At 33.8% G+C, this 20,992-nt stretch overlaps 2 protein-coding genes across 2 annotated transcripts; one reads left to right on the top strand and one right to left on the bottom strand.

The window, feature by feature from the left end:
- The first annotated feature begins 756 nt into the window (after positions 1–756).
- LOC132622335 (uncharacterized protein At3g28850-like) lies at positions 757–3,346 on the top strand. The gene has a single exon (XM_060336930.1). It carries the CDS (start codon positions 1,708–1,710, stop codon positions 3,049–3,051), a length of 1,344 nt encoding a protein of 447 aa, XP_060192913.1. The 5' UTR covers positions 757–1,707; the 3' UTR covers positions 3,052–3,346.
- Positions 3,347–9,813: 6,467 nt separating this feature from the next.
- LOC132622132 (transcription factor PRE1-like) lies at positions 9,814–11,727 on the bottom strand. The gene is made up of 2 exons (XM_060336672.1): positions 11,389–11,727; positions 9,814–10,224 (listed from the first exon to the last, which is right to left on the bottom strand). Exons 1-2 carry the CDS (start codon positions 11,512–11,514, stop codon positions 10,072–10,074), a joined length of 279 nt encoding a protein of 92 aa, XP_060192655.1. The 5' UTR covers positions 11,515–11,727; the 3' UTR covers positions 9,814–10,071.
- Between the last annotated feature and the right edge of the window lie 9,265 nt (positions 11,728–20,992).

Raw genomic sequence — 20,992 nt, 5'->3', positions numbered from 1 at the left:
CTTAAAACATTGAATTTCTCGGGTACAGCATGTAGCAACTTTGAACAATATATACCAAAAGAAAAAGGAAAAAAAGAATTCCAATAAATTTTCTAAGGTGATTTCACTTTTAAAAGCATCCTACATCCATTTTTGCTTATCAATTTTTGCATTAATTTTTTTTTTTTGGAGTGCCAATTATTTTCTTTTAAACTTTTTCGGAGTTTAACTGATTTTTTTTAAGAAAAAATGGAAAAGATAAATAATAAAACGGAAAAATATCTTGAAAAAATTCGATCTGCGTATAATAGAATTGATTTTAAAATTGATGCAAAAAAAGAGGAAAGAGAAATGACAAAAAACGTGAAAGAAAAAAGGAAGAGGAGGAAGAGCATAAAGTGATGGGGCTCACAATATAATTATAATAAAATACTCCCTCACATACCGTGTTATATTTATGCCTCATCCATTGTAAATTTTTTCTAATTTTAGCTCACACGTTATATTTTTATTAAAATTTTATTTAATATGTATAAATAATCCTATAAAATTTAAAAAATTACTCTATAATTCAGAACTCATACGCTAGCACTTCTCGCTCTCTCTCTGGACCAAGCCAATACTGACTACTGTTTGAATCAAGTTCCATTTAAGAGGATAGACAGTTATAAGTGATATTTGGAAAAGTAATTACAGTGCTTATACTAAATGGAGTGTATTGGATAAGTGACAGAAGTGTATATAAAAGTAAATTTATTTATTAGGTTGGTACATATAAGACAGATGTGTGCAAGTTTTTACGTTATATTTTCCGAAGGCTCAAAATTCAAACTACCACAATCCCCTTCATTTTATCAGTTATAGATAGCAGCCATTTTCTGCTCCACCAAGAACACCACAGCCTTAGCCGTTTCCCTTTTTCCAAAACAGAAAGGTAGGCTGATTATTTCTTCTACTATTCGTCTACCCACTGACGGGGTCGTTTTTAGATTTTGTCCATTCTTTGCTGGCCTTTTGATTAAGACATTAATCTTTCTAGAGAGAGATAATTGGGACTAGTGGGGAAAGGAGAAAGAAATGTGATGCAATGGAACTGTTGAACGGGTTTTTCTGTTTTTCGCCGTCTTCTTTTGACTTAGCCTTTTCTTAATTTCTTCTTCCTTTTTCCCATTCTTTTAGTTTTTTGGCATCGACTGTTTTGGTTGTCCTTTGCTCATCTTATTCATCATCCTCCGATCAATGCGAGATTTTTGCTTTCTGACGTATCATCTAAGTTAAGGTTTTAATTAGCCCATTGAGATTTTTTTGTCGGTACATTAATTATGGTTTTATTCCAACTTCTATTTAGAAAAACAAATCAGAAGATTTGATCTGTGTGGCTTTCCTTTGATGGAAAAAACAGCGTGCCCTGTTTTTCAGTGAACAGAATCATCCACTCTCTCTTTCCTTCATCGATTCCAGTAATTCTCTTCTTTTAATTTTTTTAATTTCAGAGCTATTATTAATCTGTCTTGAGGGTTACAATTTCCCCCCATTTTTGATTCCTCGATTTGGTTGCTTAATCTTGAAATCTAAACCCAATCCCATTACACCACCCACCTCAATCATCTAAGAATGTTCTTCTAATCTCTTCTTCCCACATAAAAATACCATTTTGATTGATTTCCTTAACCAACCACTTATAGTATAAAGTATACGTTTGTCTTCCCTAACTCAATTTCTGCAATAATGGGTTGTGCAACTTCAAAGCCAAAAGTATGTCACAAATGTCGGGCACCCTGTTCACCGGTTCGCCGGAGCTACTCAATGCACGACGATAATTACCATATGGTGGCTCTCACTTCATCCACGTTAGGATCTTTAAAGCTTGATCCACTCAACCAAAGTCAATCTATCAAAGATGATAATAGATCTTCTTTTGGGGACTTTGATGAAGTGAAGAGTTGCAAAGAAGAGTTTGCTATGGGTTTAATCGAGGCTAAAACCTGGTCTGAAATGATCAATGAGAAAATCCCTAAAGTAGTTCCAAAAACCCCCATTAGAACTCCACCTGGTGAACCAGAAACTATCAATACTTGGGAATTAATGGAAGGTCTTGAAGATTCTAGTCCTCTTAAACCTGTTCATCATGTTCGTAGTTTTTCCTTCCATGTTTCAACAAATCCAGTTAATTCTCAATATGATCTACCTACTCCTAGAGTTAAAGATCACATTGAAGGTTCCCCAAAGCCATTGTGGGAGGAAATAGCTGAAAATGATAACAACAACGCACCCAGTGTAATCCCACAAGTGAGGTCTGGAGAGGACGAGGTTGTTTCTGATAGACCCTCGGCTCAGATAGCTGAAAATGAAACGAACTCAAATTCAAACGATTCTTCTATCGTGTCTGAATTTGAACCTGAAGTGATTTCTACATTCAGAAAAGCATTAGAAGATCTCCCGCCAGCAAATCCATTTCACCTTAAACCGTTAATAACTGAAAACCAGCAGGCTACCGACAAGGAAGATTCATTGGAGATAAAGGATGTGAAGAAAGTAACAGAGTACAAGGTCAGCAAAGATAAACTTGTCGTTTATTTCACAAGCCTAAGAGGTGTGAGGAAAACATACGAGGATTGTTGTCACGTTCGAGTGATTTTAAAGGGACTAGGTGTGAAAATCGACGAGAGAGATGTATCGATGCATTCGGGGTTCAAGGAAGAGTTGAAAGAATTACTAGGAAATGAATACAGTGGAGGGGGATTGCCTAGGATATTTTTGGGGAAAAAATACATTGGTGGAGCTGATAAAATACGGCAAATGAACGAAGATGGGAAACTTGAGAAATTTGTAGAAAATTGTGAGAGAAAAGAGGATGGTGGTGTTATTGGTGGTTGTAATTGTGAAGCCTGTGGAGATATTAGATTTGTACCTTGTGAGACGTGTTCGGGGAGTTGTAAAATTTATTATGAAGCAGAGTACGAAGAAGACGAAGAAGAAGAAGAAGAATTTGATGAAGATGAATATGGCTTCCAACGATGTCCAGATTGCAATGAGAATGGGCTTATTCGATGTCCAATTTGTTGTGATTAAGGTTGATCACAAATTATCTTGGTCTTCCATTTTTACGAATTTTGTTTGGATTAATTATTTCTACTTTTGTTTTGTTTGGATTATGTTTGTTGTACAGTGAGGAGTTCTGATTGAGTTAATAGAGTCATAGTATGAGAAGGCACAAACCTGCTCCAAGCTCTGGATTTGTAACGAGAAGCTAATACAGTTTTGAAAATTTCCTTTAGTAAAGTTACAATTTATGTAACTCATACGAGAAACTAGAAAGTTGGGTTTCAGGTGAATAATGGTTGTTCTAGTGTGTACTTTGCTTCTCCATTTCGTGTTGTTGGAAATTTGAATTAGTAGGTACGCAATATCATTACACTCACTATATTTTCCAGATAATGCATTGAACTTAATGTAACATGCTACATTTTTCAAAGAAAAAAACAAAATTAACTATAAATACTACTTTAGCATTTCATCCGTCGGCCGACAAAATTTAAATGCCTTGCATTGGGTAGTATTGATTCAACAACTGCATTTTGAAAAATGGAGTCATACTTGTGCTACTACATTTTTGAATGTTGCCTAGTAGTGTCCACATAGATGGCTAGTTGTTTTGGTTACTTTTATTGTCATTGCTCCTAATGGCGAAGTCCAAAATTTAGTTTAGGATATTCCAAATTTAATAAGTATATATAAAAATATAATATTTAATTTATACCCATTATAATTTTTGGTGAAGAGTGTTTAATTGATCATCTTTGAATTTATTTGGCCTTGCAACTGATTGCATCTTCTAGGGAAACTTGTCCCTTCACAAACCAATGAAATTAGTGTTAAGAGTCGTGAAGTACAACTTAGGGTCCCTAACTTCACGCTAAGCTGCTTAAAATAGTATTTAAAAATTTGAGTTTTATGCATGTTGGTGTATGCATGCATGGTGTTTTCACCATAGTAGTTGTAGTTTTGCTCATTTGTTTATTGTCATTTGATTTCTGCATTTGATTGCTGCTTATATTTGTTGGTTATCTTATTTATCTATAGTAGTTAATACTCCTTTCTTTTCGGACTGTTCTACCATGACTTTCTCGCTGTTGTTATTCCTTGCTTTCATATTGTTTTCGATATGCTTGGTCCTATATGACCTTTTGTCTTGTTTTTCCTCTCTTGTTCTCCTCTCTTGAGCCGAGGGTCTTTCGGAAACAACCGCCCTACCTTTCAAGGTGGGGGTTAGGTCTGCGTACACTCTACCCTCCCCAGACCCTACATGGTGGATTATACTGGGCTTGTTGTTGTTGTTGTATGCATGTTGGTGTAGAATATATATTTAACACAGTCAAATCACTAAAAAGTACTTAACAAGTAAAATTCTATAAAAGGATAAATCTTAATGATAGATAATAATTTATCGTGGTAGTATGAAAAAATTTAAACTAACAGTATCTTAAATGTTTTAAAGTATATAACTTAAGTTCGTTAAATTTTAGGAAATGTCCTCTCTGCTTCTTCTCAGTTCTTTCCCCTTTCCCCATCACTAGGCTTGGCCAGTTTCATAAAAAATAATATTGAAAAAAGAAGAAAAAGAATGAAGTTGCGAGTAGGGATGTAGACAGATAGAATCATAGGTCTCCACTCCGAATTATATACAAAAATAAAAAGAAAGAAAAGAACAGATTGGAAAGCATCAAATCTGGGTTGTTGACAACTTTGTTTTATTATTTATACATTTGATGTGCCAAAAGTCGAGAGTAGTTCAATTTAATCATTCTCCATGATGGCAACTGCCTAATACTATCTAACACGGGCTCCTTTTGTTGTGTTCAGTTTTCAATACTACGAGGCGCAACAATTTTATTACTCATAAAAAATCTTTCAATAAGGTTATGTTCAACGTCGGTTATCTAAAGTGACATTAAAATAAAAACTTATATCACTTGTCATTTTGATTAATTAGAATTCGTCGCCAAATTTAAAAATGGTTGTGGTACTCCACAAAGCTTTTAGATCAATGACTAATTCATTGTGAACGTATTTTAATCTGGTTAGTTGAGTGGGTATGATTATGACTTTCATCCTTCATATATAAATGAAACTGAATTTCATCCATTTGTCCCCTTCGAGGACTCTCCATAGAAAAAAGGATTTTAAAATTGATTTTTTGTTTTTTGCTAAAGCATAAGAAAGGGGCATTGCTGTCCAACCATAATGATTTCCCATTATCATTTAAAAGGTGTATGTCGAGCCTAACGTGCTTTGGTCCTTTTTTTGCCTTTTATAAAAGCACCAACGAGTATTGTATTAAAAAAAAGTATAAATAAGTAAAATTACTAACTTAAAAAATAAGTCAAGCAGCCTTCTATAGTTGATCAAATTGCATAACTCACTCTTAAAACTTATTTTTTGAAGGTTTGTTTATTCAACTCCACAACTAAAATTACAAAATCCAACGGTTGGCGATTCTCAAAGAGTTCTCATTTCTCACATATTTGGCAGAAAATTTAGGATTCACTTTGTTGATGGACGGCAGTTTGATAAGTGGAAAAGCTGAACATAAATACTAATGGTACCACAGGTTAGATGGTAAGAAAGTTGGGACAAATTTATAGAGTAATCAAATTAATGGAAGTTGGGATTAAGTCAAATGGAGTTTTATTGAGGATTTTAATACCACCATGACAATTGCAACATTATCACACCTATTTGTTAGAGAAATTACTCGCCACCTTTTAGCATTTGATGCTTGCAGTTGCAACTCTAAAAACATTTAAAGCAATCGTGTGCTTACAAGTTTAGTACAGCAGGAAAAAAAGCCAACTTTGTCGTATCATTGAGAAGTGATATAAGCACCAATACTCCAAAGAAATTGACATGTACAAATCATTGTTTTAAAAGGCAGTGTCAGGACTCGCCCTGGGGCTCGCCTCGGGGCAGGACAGTGGCAAAACGCCCTGGGGCTAACGTGCGGGGCTTAGTTCCTATGAGGCTTACGCCCTAAGCGTCCAACCGTACGCCCTAAACACGCCTAACGCCCAACGCCCAGGGCTCGCCTAACAGTTCTTACACAAATTATATTTTAAATTCCTTAATTAAAATCATTCACCCTCATAATTATTTAACAAAATAATGATACTTAATAGTTTTTCATCTATAGAAATAGAAGATTGGGTGTAACTCATATAATAAGTCGTAGTATTGGATATTTACTATTTGAGAACGTCGTGAGGGTGAATATCACTTAATTTAAAAAAAAAAAAACACATAGCGGAATTGTACATTTTCACTTGTCATTGGTCATAAGTCCTATGTATCAGAATTATCATATAATTTTATTTTTTGTTCATGAAGAAGTTATGTTTTAATTGTAATATTGATAAATTTTATTGATTATTTGCTTATAGGGAGATAAAATGAATAGTATGATAGTAATAGTATTTTAAAAAACTGTGTTTTTTTCCGTGTTTGAAAGTTAAAATGTTAGAATTGTTTTGCATTTCATAATAGCTTTTATTTCATTGTATTGTTTATACTTGTAAAATTATGTTATATATAATTACAAGTTATAAGCGGTGTATAATGGATTGCTTTGATCATTTTTTTGTGAGGATCAAGCGCGCGCGCTCACACACACACACACACACACACATATATATATATATATATATATATATATATTATTTATAGTTTTCTTTTATTTTTTTTATGTAATTTTACCTATTTAAAAATATTTATTATAATTATATTATTTTAAGAAATACTAAAAATTAAATACCCATGGGGCTTACGCCCCGTGCCTCGAGGCTTACGCCTCGTCGAGGCGTATGTAAAACGCTCCGCCTTACGCCCCCGCCTTTTAAAACATTGGTACAAATGTAGGAGAGCGAATTAACTTCATTACTATTGCCACAAGTTGAAAATTTTCTGACAATTTAGATATCAATGGAAGCATTTTCAAGTTTTCAATCTGATATAGACCTGCAGAGTAATTTTGTATTGTGGCTAAAAGTTATTCAAATTAGACCAACTCGCGTCGTATCAACGCGCTTACAATTACTAGTATTATTATAGGTCAACCATAAAATTTCAACAAAATCAATGTGTTAGAGTATATGGTCAAGAATATCATTCCACTAGTCAAAATGGTAACCTTAACAATTCAGCTTTTCCGAACATAAATACTTAATTATCTGGAACAATATATATTACTCTCATATTCCGAACTTAATGCACTATTCCTTTTTAGACGATCAGTGGAGTATGCAATGTGTTAAAAAGCAAAGCTAGATCTCCTTTCTTCCATACTCCCTCCGTTTTATATTACTTGGCCACATTACTAAAAATATATATTCTAAATTGTTTGTTCATTTACAGAATCAAGATAAAATTAATTAAATCTTTTCCATCTTATCCTTACTATATATTAAATGTTCTTGAAAATAGTCCATAATGATTTAGAATGTATTTATCTGAGAGAGATAGGAATAAGATAGTAAAATACATCTTTTATTTATGTTTTCTTAAGAGGCGTATAAAAAGGAAAATGACAAGTAATATGAGACGGAGGGATTAGTCCATTTGTACTGTATATGAAATGCAAAGCACATCATCGGTTCTTGGAAGTTGGATCTACTCTCAAATACTTTCATGATCTTCTGATACCATTTCTATGGCATGTTTGAGACTTGGGCGGAAAATCATTTGGTTATTGGTTTATAGGCCCTTCACGCTTTTATTGGTTTGTTGGGCTTTATGCAAGTGGAAATTAGGATCAAGATGGGCTAATTTGGCCCAAATATTAGTAGTGGGCATGGACCTAACTGCAATCCAGTCCTATTCTTCTTCGGCCCATTTACGTAGGCACTGCTGCAACTGGGATAAATTTTCAAGATTATGTTGGAACCCTTGATTACAATGTCGAGCATCCTTGTACATCAGATAATTGGAAAAGAAAAGGCAAAATAAATCCATAAATTTTATTTGACCTAACATCTAGAATGAAGAAAACAGATAAAGAATGATAATATGGATTTAGACAGTTTGAAATGAATTTAAGCAACTACTGAACATCATAGACCGTACAGTATTAGCATATGTGATGCTAATTAATACGTAGTACTAAAGAACAATATATTACACAGACGTAATGAGAACAGTAGTTCTTCCAAACAAAAAAAAGGGGGGAAGGTTAGATCACATTTAACGTTTAATTAACGCTTTTAAGTAGCATGATCCAATAGAATAAATTGCTAAATAGTAGACCACACAATTATTGGGAAGGAAAAATGTTATGATTGAATTGACATCTATGGACTATGATGTTGCACCAGATATACCTTTTCAGTGTAACAATGAACAATAAAACCACAAAAGGTCTCTTGATATGCTGTGGTACCCATATTAGATATTGTAACGGTAACAGCAATATCAGAGTCATCGTCAATGGTATATGGCTGGCCCATCGTTATCAGAATCCATGCATTATATATATATATATATATATATATATATATATATATATATATATATATATATTGTACACAATATGTTTTTTACATTTGATTAAGACACAAAAACACTTAAGACACACCCAGCTCAAACACAGAGTAAATGTCTTTTTCTCTTCTCGTTGAGGGTGCAAACTGATCCCAAATTTTGTCGATTGGCTAATGCTCTTGTCAATATGGCTTATTATTGCTATCTCATCTTTCCCCATTTATTGACATCCCTTATTCAATTTCAATCATACTCCCATACTGTTTATACCGATGTGATCATATGACATCCTTATTGAACATCCATTTACTACTACCTTCCATTTGATCATCTTTTCTTTTTATTTCGTTTAAAAGAGTAATATAATCGGTTTTTGAAGGGCAAACGACGGACCAAATTTGTGATCCTTAATTAACTATGTGAAATGGGTTCACATGTCGTCTTTGCTAGAATTTTAGCTCGAAAGTTGCCTTTTGCGGTGGATTCAGGTGGTGAAGCTGATGTATTTTCTGGTCTGCAAAAAGGCATGAAGGAGCCATGGTAGTGTGGGAGTTTTCTGCGTCTTCGTGGCAATGTAATTTCCGTTGTTGCTAAGAGTTTGTTTCAGTCGTATCCTCGCCGTTAGTGATTAAAGGGAAATTTTGAGAAATAATCTAATTTAATTAAGCTTCATAATTTTACATAATCAGAAACTTTTATATCCTCAAAATTATTGTTATGACATGTTTAAGACTAAAAATTTTAAAATATTTCATTTCTTTCCTAAACTTTATATCAATTTAAATATATAGGTTCACATAATTAAAACGAATAGAATATACTCTTTTATTCCGAATCAAGTCAAATAGGTAAACATAAAATTAATACATAGGGTGGAACAATTTCATCAGACATTACTATTCATCGTCAAAGGCACCTGATAGACTACTATTCACCGTTTGTTCGTTTATGTCTTTATTCAATTATATTCTTTATCATATGAGATAATCTTTAGTATTTTGTTTTTTTTTGTTTTTCCTGTGGAGCGGTACTTCAGGTGATTGATAACTTTCAGACCAACATTGACCCTGAACTTACTCGATTCGCCAAGAAAACTGAGCACGGACTAATTCTTTTTCATCTTTTTCTTCGCTAATTTTTTGTTTTGTTTTGGCTAATCGCTTTCTCAATTATTACTTTAATTTATCGTTTAAATTAATCACCATAATAAGTATTCGATTTTATTGATTCTCGAGTTCTCGTGTAACTAGTTTCTTGCTTCAACGTGGATTAAATGCAATATACATAACTAAAAGAAGAGGGATATTAAAGCATAAAATTCATCTTATTAATTATACGAAGGGAAATATAATTACAAGCGTGTGCCCATAGCTAGGGGGATCACATCGGTTCGATTGGTACTAATAGTTGATTTTCTAAATCTAACTCATGATTGGCCTATCTAGTGACCAGCTGAGTCTAGACAAGAATTAAAAACAAGAATTTCTTAGTAAAATATATATATATATAGCTCCAACATTTTAGAAATCAAAATATATTAATTAATTAATACTTATATAGTTACTACATTAATAAACTCCGGATGATTGCAGCTTCTGGACTATCAGCGTCAATAGTGGAGAGTAACTGAGAAAGTCGATCACTAAGATCATCCACTTGTCTATTCAAATTTCTTATGTAGTTACAAGTTTCTTGAAGCACCTTTGATGCGGATGCCTGCAAGTGTGAACCAAATATATGATCAGAAGACGAGACAAAATTGAGTTTAACAAATTAATCAACTCCTAAATTAAAGCACTCTATCACTTTTTACTCCTAAATTCTAGAGTCAACATGTAGTATTACGTAGTAATAATTTATTTAGACTAGTAGTAAACATGCCTTAATTTGTGCAATGATGCATTGCAAATCTTTGACTGTGTTCAAGTCATTGACCAACAAAATCACGATTGGGCTATGCATTTTTGGAGTTGGGACCCAAAGCATGGTCCTAGGCATGGTCGAAAAAATAATTCAAATCATAATCTTCTCCTTTTCTACGCCAAAACTTATATCTTTTCCAAGAAAAAATGAAGTACATGAAGAGTTTGTGAGAAAGACATTTCTATTTCGTATCTTTAAGGTAATTGTGTATGGTTGATTCTCGGAAATTACTCGTATTTAGTTCTATATACTGATAGTACTGTAAAAGCAGTTGTTCACTAAACTACAGGTAATGGTTCATAAGGAGTGAGATAACTAACTTAAAAAACTAACTAATCCTTTCTCTTATTTACTACTCCCTCTATCTCAATTTATATGATACACTTTCATTTTTAGTCTGACCCAAAAAGAATAATACATTTCCTTATTTGGTAACAATTTAAATTTAAACTTTACCTTTCACTCTTAACGAGATGAACTATAATCACAGAAATATCTTAGACTTATTTTAGACCACAAGATTCAAAAGTCTTCCTTTATTTTTTAAACTTAGTGCTCAGTCAAACTATATCATATAAATTAGGACGGAGGGAGTAATTACTTTGTGGCAAGACAAATTAGGATATGCATCTGAAATGGACCTTGAGAGTCTAAAAGAGACATGAAATAAATGCTTGAATATAACAGGCGAAATATGTTCCTTCATGAAAAATTAACGTGACTAACACAGACAAGAGGTGCATCGAGCTCCACATGATGTGACTTGCCTAATTATAATGTTAGACAATTCTCTCTTTTAATTTCCTTGCAAGGAATATCAACTGAAATCTATCTACTGTATGTATGCATTTTAGAAAGAAAAAAAAGAAGCCATAAACATATATGAATCGAAAAAATATCCAAATGCAGTTGCATGTATATGTATAATGAACATGCACAAAAAAATAAATTAAAAACCTTGCTGGAGCGACGGTTTCGAATCTCAGGAAGAAGTTGCTGCAATTTGGAAACGAGTTCAATAATCTGATCATCTGAAATCCTCGAGGACCCTGTTGATGACTGCCTAGACCTTCTGCTTGACATCCTTAAATTAAACAAAAATGTCTACCTTTCTGTTCTTTTGTTATAAGTTTGCTCCGCTAATGTTTGTCTCCTTTTATTTGTTCTGCTAGAATGGAAAGCTTATAGATGGAAAAGAACTAAGAGCTTTTTATTTTTTTTGAAACTTAGGAAGGAGGAAGAAGAAGTTGTGGTCTGGTAGTTAGAAAAAGAGAAGAGATAACGAACGAGCTTTAAAGGAAGGGAAGGACCACAAGGAAAGAGAGAGAAACCATAGACAGCGATGTTGGACGTGAAGAAGACAATTGCATTGAAGAAGTAGCCCAAACACACCTTTGTCAGTCAAACTTTTTCACTCTCACTTCCTTCTACTACTACGTTAGTTTACTACTACATCTCCAAGTTCTATACTTAGTATTTTTACAGAGTATTTGGGGTGGGGTCGGGTGGGGGTGGGGGTGGAGGCCATAACTACGTTTCAAAATTTGTGTTTGTTTGTTTCCAAGAGGGGTTTGATCTCAAGTGGGCTTAAAGAGATGTGTTTGTTATTGTACTAACAAGGTGGGCCTTGCATGTGCATGTCTCCATATACAATATCATGTGAGCATTTCCACACATCTTCACTCTTCCACCAAACTCTATTAAACTTCACATAATAAAGATCTAGGATTTTAGCTTACAAGCTATAGAGTATCATTTAATTTAATCATTAGTGATCTTTTGTTGCGATAATGAACCGAATTTAGTATAAGTATATGTCCCTCACTAAAAACTTATATTATCAATTCTATATGTTGTTAGAATCAAATATGATGAATATGTCTACATCAATTGTGGAAAGGTGGATCCAACTGTTAAGGTATTGTCAACTCTAATTTAACATTTGGGGTCACGCGATTTTGTTCCTTCGGGCTTTATACTTTTGTAGTAAAAGGCACATCCATAGTTAAATTCGTGAACTCACCCATATATGACCACTAATTTTCTCATCAGATTGGTCTAAAGAATGGTTCACGATGATAGGCTTTCTTCGTATTCAACCGCTAGAGGTATGTAGTTACATTAAGATATTGATCTCCTATTGCAATTAACCTACTAAACAGTCAACACACATCTAATTACCAATAAAGATAAATGATGACTTTAATTTTACCCAATGTTGTAAACCTAAAGGCGCATTAACAGTTAAGTTCTTGAACTAGTCCTTTAATAGCAACTAACTTTCCCATCCATTCTAATGTGAGATTGATTTTTTTTTTTCGAGTTCACTGCTAGTGGTATGTAAAGTACTACATTAAGACATTGATCTCCTGTTGCAATTAACCTGATCAACGGTCAACACTAGATAACTACCAAGAAAGATAAATAATGACTTTAGTTTTACCCAAAAATGTTAATGGTCTTTGATTCACGGATGTCATGGCAGTAATTGGGTGAGTGTTGTACTAGGAAATTATTAAGTCGTGACGTTTATGCAGTGATCCACATTTGGTGCTAATTTCAGTCAAAGCAAGCCAATTTTTAAATTTTGTCCCGCCAAGAATGGGGAAAGAGGACATATGATGCAATTGAGAAAATTAGGGGCCATGCGTGACACATTTTTTACGAATGTCATGGCTGTGATTGTGTTTCATTTTTTCGTCAGACATCGCATGTTTTCCCAATTAATGATCTAAGGACTCGCAACTTTTGGCCAAATATACAAGTACAAAAATAAAAAGAAGAAGAATACTATATTACAACTTAACGTCATACTATTACTAAAATACCCTTCGTTTTATGAACATGCATATCTGATGAATTAACATCTCAAGATTGTGTTTTATTATTTTAGTACTTAGTTAAGTACGAAGCACCATACTATGTGGACAACCTACTTCACAGTTCACACCACATCTTCCTACGCTCCTTGATAACAGTTTTTAGAGACAACTTGAGGGATCACGTGACTCGCATGTGATGGATCGAACCATCAAGATTTTTGCATTAATTAGAGCCAGATAAGAAATTTGAGTTTTAGATTAAAAAAAAAATAAAAAAAAAGCTTATGTACTCATTCAATGGGTTTTCTTAACACATAATTTTGATAAAATTACTGAGTACAGCCAAAAGCTTAGCTAGAACTCTAGCTTTGCCTCTGCAGACAACAAGTTATACTACTAATAATGCACTGCCCGCGATTATATATAGATGTTACGGAAGAAGGGTAATAACAAATATAGAGAAGATATAGTCAATTCTTTTGTATTGTTACTAAAATGCACTACATTATATTTATTTGGCGCTTGCCTAAACTGGGATACGGTGGATGAGAATGAGGACTGATTTAAATTACTAAACTGTCTAATATAAGGGTTGAGGCTTGAGGACCAATTCTCACTTGATGAACTCCTTGCCTACCACACTTAAATTGGGGAGAGTTCAGACTATCCCTATCCTATCCCCCTTCCTTCTCCGTTCGTATAATAAAGAAAGTTTAATAAATAATTGTCAACATATATAAGGGCCAAAAAAATTGTCTAGTAAATGTGTCCATATGTGAGGCAACTAAGCATGATTAGTATGAAGGCTCTGACAAAATCAGATTAAGTAGGAAGATCAGGAAGTAAGGGTGAGCCCATGCCTGTGCACATGATTAAGAATTTGAGTATCACTGTCAATACAAAATTAAACAAAAACATTACGGACATAAGCACGTCGCAGGTTTTAAAAAGGTATCAGTGTAATTAAACGTGTTTTTGCTGTCTCCCTAGTCCCTAATATGGCAGATAACTACTATCTCAATTTATGTGGGAGTGCCACGGTTTGACTTGACACAAGAACAAAAAGGAAAATTTTAGAAATTTGTGATCTAAAATAAATATTACATATTTGGGTTGCTACAAATCATTTAATTAAGAGTAAGAGAGGAATTTTAAAGTTAAGTTACTTCTAATTATACAAAGATAATATTTTTTTAATAGACTAAAAAAGAAAAAGACATCACATAAATTGAGACCGATAGAGTACTTGTCGACATCAAGAAGTTAAAACTCTTTTCAAATTGTGATGCCTCCCCCCTTTTTAAGTACTTTTTCAACAGTAAAAGTGTTTTACTTTCCCTACTGTCAAAAAGAATATAATTTAAAACCAAAGACTATTTTTTTTTTTAGGTTAAGACAGTATATTGGCTGGGTGTGGAATGAACCAGTAGCAGCACTATATATTATTTCAGACTCATTAGACCTCTTGTTTGATAGTGTTGGGCTAACACATCTAGGTATTTTCAATAGCCTATGGTATTATTCGCTTTGTACTAAGTCGTACTATTTTTTTTCAAAAAAAAGTCATACTATTAAAAATAATTGAACACCTTATAAATACTAGCTTTTTTTTCTTTTCTTTTTTCTTTTTTCTTTTTTCTTTCTACTTTTCATGTGAGACTTACATGCGCTCCAACATTCTCCCTTCTAATAACTAAGTTTCACATAGCCTATTTGAAAATTAATTGTATATCACCCACATCAACTGAATAATTATGACTATCAAAGCTCACTGGCTTCCTTTTAATATACGTGTCTTCAAAGCTACGTATAACTTACTGTTAAAAGTATTAAAAACATTATAAATAACATTTTTTTCTTATTTATTTTCGACATGACTTGTTCACACACACCCACCAGATAGAGCTTAAAGCAAGTAGGAAGGCCACTGATGGTAACTCCTCATGATGGCCAAGCATACATTAGGCAATATTCAAAATTTGGATTTCACTCTAATCAACTCCAACAACAACAAAAGCCAACAAGTGAAGTCCTACTATCCTCACACAATGTAAATTCAATTTTCATGATTATCCGCTTTTCCTTCATCTTCTCTGATATCCTATGTACCACAAAAATTATACATAATAATTTTTTTTTAAATAAACAGGGTTTTCCACCTTGTTAGGGACATAAAGGTTGAGTGTCAAAATGTGTGGACTTATCTCGTCTATATAATCTCATTTCACTTTCGGCCTTTCACTTTCTCAATAACAAAGTTTTTGACATCTCCTATCTTTTCGAAGAAGAAAAATCAGTATTATGAATATATATGTTTTTGCTAAATTGAAGGTAACAAATTAATAGTCGGCTGCGAGGTGTTTTGGCTAGGAGTAATTAAGAGTAGAGGTGGCAAATGGGCCATTTAGGCTAAAGTTGGGCGGGTCAAGATGGATTGAACCTATAGACGGGCCAAAGCCCAAAGCTTGTTTGAGCTAAGTTAGGCTGGGTCAAGATCGGGTTTAATGAAAGGTCATAACTCAACCTACCCAACTTAACCCACTTTTCAACTTTTTGAGAAACTAAAATTATCGATATTCTTTGATTATAAATATTCTCTCGCTCATGCTTTTCTAAGTAAACGGTGTTTTGAAAATCAAATTTAAATACTTTTTGGATATTAAAAAAATTCAAACGTATGTTTTTACTCAAAATAATAAAGATATTCACTGTAAACATTTCCTCATAAGTTATCCCATTACATAAATTATATTCGAAATTATTCCGAAAATAATCAAAAGAAAATTAAATGTTAATTGGCGTAATGAATATTGATTTTGTTAGATTCCTCTCTTTTACCCCCTTGTCTTATTTATATATTTTTATGGTTGTCTTGTACATAACTAAGAGTGGCAAACGTATGTTGGATATGGGTGGTCGAAAAAATAGGTTAAACAAAAACGGATAAGCATAGACCCTCATGAAAAAAAATTAAAAACTTTAAGTAAAAAATTTTAAATAAAAAAATAAAAATTTCTGAAGAAAATTAAAAATAAACATTTTTAAAATTAAAAATAATTATAAAAATAAATTTAAATAATAATTAAAAAGAAGTTAATCATGTTTTGTAGCGTTTATTTTTATGAATGGAGGACAATTGATGGATCAGTTTGAGCTGATGATTTGTGATGGATCAACTGAAGCTAGCCCAAATCAATCATTCTAGCTCAAATCCATTAAAGCTTGGGCGGATTTGGGTGAGTCAAATGGGTTTGGGTTAGTGTTAATTTTGTCACCCCCAAGTAAGAGTGACCCGGCATTGCCGCGCAAGAATTAGGCTTATGATTAAAAATTTTTTTTCAACTTTCTTCTACTATCAAATGGAAGAAGAAGAAAGGGGGCCAGTTAGCGAAGACCCTCATATTAAATGAGATTTCCACCTTGTTAGGAACATAAGCACGAGAGGGTATTGTCAAATACTTCATGTCACATGGCTTTTCTTTTCCATCGTCGACATGACACGTGGCTTACTGCTTATACTACCATTATTTAAGGAAGAGATTTTCTAAATCAAGCAAACTAGTTTAATAACCCATGCTTCTGTCGACCGCAGTCACATGTCCATAAAAAAGTATTATGAACCCCCGCCCCACTCCCTTGACCCCATAACCACGTACGAAAAAAATAACCCAAATACAAATACGGTCTTGTCTGACCTTTTTATTTAAACATCTAAACTCGTCTTAGTCTATACAACATTTTACTGACATGGCATAGTGTGTATTTTCCGCTCTTATTGAGAGCGTTCAGTGTCTCAAAAATGGTTATTATCCATATGCGGCCCTCCAAATGGGTTTGATTTTTTTCATTTAGACATCTGAAATAATATTAATACCAAAATTTCATTTGTTTAGGTAAAACGTATCTAGATATACTTTTAGAGGTGTTCAATAAATACTAGTCTGAGTTTAGATATTTAAATAAAAAGGCAGAACAAGTATAGAAGGATGAGTATGTATTTGGTGGGGAAAAAAGAAACTTATTAATATCTGGTGTTCGCGTGAAGTCATCGAATTACGTATGTTAGTTTTAGAGAAAATGGCCAAATGAGCCCCAACTTTTGACCGAAATTCTAATTACACACCATACCTTTGCGGGATTCCTATTACCCCCTGAACATTTTAAAAGTAAAATATATTGCTCCCTAAATACTAAGGCGACAAAAAAAGTGTATTCCACTCTCTTTAAGAGAGTGAGAAGCAATCGTGTAAAAAAGTTATTTTAGTTATATTTTCGTTATAATTAAATAGTATATATATATTTTTTTTATTTTCTCTCTCTTCGTTTTCATTTTTGCTTGTTGTTATGTCACTGACCAGTGACCACCCACCATTATCGGACGCAATTGAGCCGAATTTGATTTTCCGGTGAGCTTGAAGTCGAAAATAATGGTGCTACGCGACCTCTTCTTACTCCATTTCAACCAAGGGAGTAATAGAGAGAAGACAAATTTAATTATTAGTAATTAAAACTAAACACTTCATTTCAATTGGAAAACATCTACCACTGCACCTTACCCTCTATTTGGATGTTTGTTTCCCGTGGTTCATAAATGTACAGTGTGGTATGATACAGTATGATGTTGTATTGTATTGTACTATATTAATGAACACAATGTTTGGATAGACTGTATCGTTTGTTGTGGTTTAATAACATTTGTATTGTTTGGTTTGACTGTACGGTATTGTATAATAACTTGTAAGTTTACTAAAATACCCTTAACTCTTAATTAAAAATTAGTTTATATATATATATATGTATATATATTAATAAAACTCAGGTAAAGAATAAAATAGGAACTTTAAAAAATAAGTAGGTATTAGGTGGAGGTGGTGGAGGGGTGGGTGGATGTGGGATGAAGGTGGGAATAGTGGGTGGTAAGGTGGGGGTGAGTCGTTATGGGGGGTATTGGGTGGTGGTGAAGGGTAGTGGGTGGGGGTGGTGGTGAGGGGTAGTGGGTGTGGGTGGTGGAGGGGTGGGTGGTTGTGGGATGAGGGTGGGGGTAGTGGGTGGTAAGGTGGGGTGAGTTGTTGTGGGGTAGGGTTGGGCGGTGGTGAGGGGTAGTGGGTGGTGGTAGGGGTGGGTAGTAGAGGAGTGGGGTAGTTGGGGTGGGGGTGGGTGGTAGTGCAGGGGTGGGTGGGGGTGGGGTGGGGTGGAGGGTGGGGTAGGAGTGAGATGGATGGTGGAGGATGGGGGTATAATGGAGAAATGAAATACGTAACCACGGAAAAACCACCAAATTTGTAGTTACAAAAATTTGGACTTTTCATGGTTATATACAGGAGCGGAGCCGGCCCTTCGGGTGGGGGTTCGGCCGAACCCAGTAGCTTTTGTCCGAACCATATATTTGTATTAAAAAATTTGTCAAATATGTACAAAATATTAATTAAGAACCCAGTAACTTTAAAGAATTAGAACCCCGAACCCACAAGCTTTGAATTCTGGCTCCGCCTCTGGTTATATAACCATGGGATGAACCACGGGTTTACAATACCATACCACATAATTTTAAGAACAATGGAAATAAATATGGTTTCATAGAAAACCATACATTAATGAACCACGGAAAACCACCATCCAAACAGGGGGTTAATGAATTTGAAGGAAAAATAAAAAATTAAGAGAGAAAATTCTGGTAATACAAAGCAGCAAGAGTTAGGTTACGCAAATTTGATACAACCGAAGCAACCGCAAAACCCTATGATGAAGGTACTGTTAGATTCAAAAGAAAAAATCTAAAATCAATTTCCCCAAAAATGTCCGACTATTTTAATAACCACCTCAACCCAAACAAAATTAGCTACTTTCAGTCCATCATCAATAGCAACTTTACAATTATCATTAATGACTAAGGTAATAGGCCACGAAGTGCCGTCGCCGCTGCCACTGAGCTTTCACTCGCCATTACCCATGAAGAATAAGTCTTTAAATTGATTGAGCAAAAGACTATTTTCAGATTTCTAATTTGTTAAATTCATCAAAAATCACAAAATTAGCGGATAAGGATGGAAGGGCGACCGTGTGAAGTAGAAAACTCATGTGAGTGGTGGGTTGGGTATGAAATTGTGGCGGTCATGGGTGGCGGAAATGGAGGAAATACGAAAAATAAAATAAAAAGAGAAAGAGAAGAAAGAATAAAAAAGAAAATAAAAAGAGAAAGAGCATAAAATAAATGATTTTTATTTTATTTTTTTTCATGCGCCTACACTACACTATCCAACACATATCTGGGTGTGACTTTTCAAGGGGTTATATATTCCGATTTTAAAATGTTCAGGGGGTGATAGGACTCCCGTGTAGTAAAGATGTGTAGTTAGGAATCCGGTCAAACGCTGGGGGCTTTTGGCTATTTTCTCTTAGTTTTATCATGATAAGATAGTAAAATTACGATTAAAAAATATGAATTGATGAACAATGATTAACTGTTTATACTAGTTGCGGGAATTTTTTTCTCACCACACACCATTAACTACTCCCATTTTCTCATGCATACTTTTCTTTTCATTCAAACAACTCTACCCTTTTAACAAATCATTTCTAATCCATTAATCAGTTGCTAGACAGTTTATCCTCACTATTTCTTTTGAGAGAATATGCTCAAATTTACATTAAGAGTCCCTTGCAAGCCCCAAAATGGGCAGTTAACTAAGTAACGCAGAAGCTAACAATGTTGTTAGATATCATCTCGTGATACAATTAATCGTTTAATTTGTTGGTAGAATCATAAGCATGCTTCTGATTGCTAGAGTCTAATGCTACTGAGTTGCTTGTCTTTTACTGAATGAAATTTCCGAATAAGTTAAGACTTAAAAAAAAAAAAAAAAAGACTCTTGTTGTAAATATAGCACGTTTTATCTGTTAGGCATTTCGTAGATTCCACATGACTTGTTGCTCATTTTGGTTCAACTTGAGTTTGAAGGCATTTTCTCTTGTCTCCCTCTCCAAATTCCATGAATATACCACTTTTTTATTGCCAAACAAAAGAAACAAAAATCTATATCTATATATATATATATATAAATATAATAGGAGAGGTATAAGCAATGTGGTTAAGCCAAGTGGCAAGCTAATAACAAGTCACTTGGCAATTTTAGGACAATATTTGATATGCTTTGTCATAAGAAAGTTAAAATTTGAATTGAAAGTTAAATTTTTCTACTATTTAGAAGAGTGAGTTTTACTCACTCTTCGTCGTCCGTCGTGGGCCCCTCCATAAACAAAAAAAACTTTGGGCCCCCTCCCCATAAATAAATAAATAAAAAAAATTGGGCCCTCCCCCCCAATATTAAACAGGCCCACAAAAATAAAAAATAAAAAATTTGCCCCCCCCCCCCCCCTAAAAAGTGGAACACATCACATCCAAACTCCCGGGAAAAAAAGTGGACCCCATATTAACAAAATCAAGCAATATTAAAAAAAAAAAGTGAATCCCGTATTAAAAAAATAAACAATGTTAAAAAAAAATTGTGGGCCCCATGTTAAACACCATGCGAATCCGTAGCAAACACTAATATAATAAAGTTTTAAATACGGAGCACAAACTACAATGTTATATTAATCGTGTTTTGAACATAGTATCCCATATTGACAAAATCAAGCAATATATATATAAAAAAAAAAGTTAATCCCATATTAAAAAAAATAAACAATGTCAAAAAAAAAAAAAGTTCAGACTTTGTATTCTTAGCAAACACTGATAT

This window comes from Lycium barbarum, chromosome 12 (assembly GCF_019175385.1).
Source record: "Lycium barbarum isolate Lr01 chromosome 12, ASM1917538v2, whole genome shotgun sequence".
Taxonomy (NCBI): Eukaryota; Viridiplantae; Streptophyta; class Magnoliopsida; order Solanales; family Solanaceae; genus Lycium; species Lycium barbarum.
This window is presented reverse-complemented; position numbering and strand designations above follow the sequence as displayed.

Coding starts and splice junctions, on each gene's coding strand:
- LOC132622335 (XM_060336930.1), top strand. CDS start 1,708: ATGGGTTGTGCAACTTCAAAGCCAAAAGTATGTCACAAATGTCGGGCA.
- LOC132622132 (XM_060336672.1), bottom strand. CDS start 11,514: ATGTCAAGCAGAAGGTCTAGGCAGTCATCAACAGGGTCCTCGAGGATT. Junction 10,225..11,388: donor GAAACCGTCGCTCCAGCAAG/GTTTTTAATTTA, acceptor TCACACTTGCAG/GCATCCGCATCAAAGGTGCT.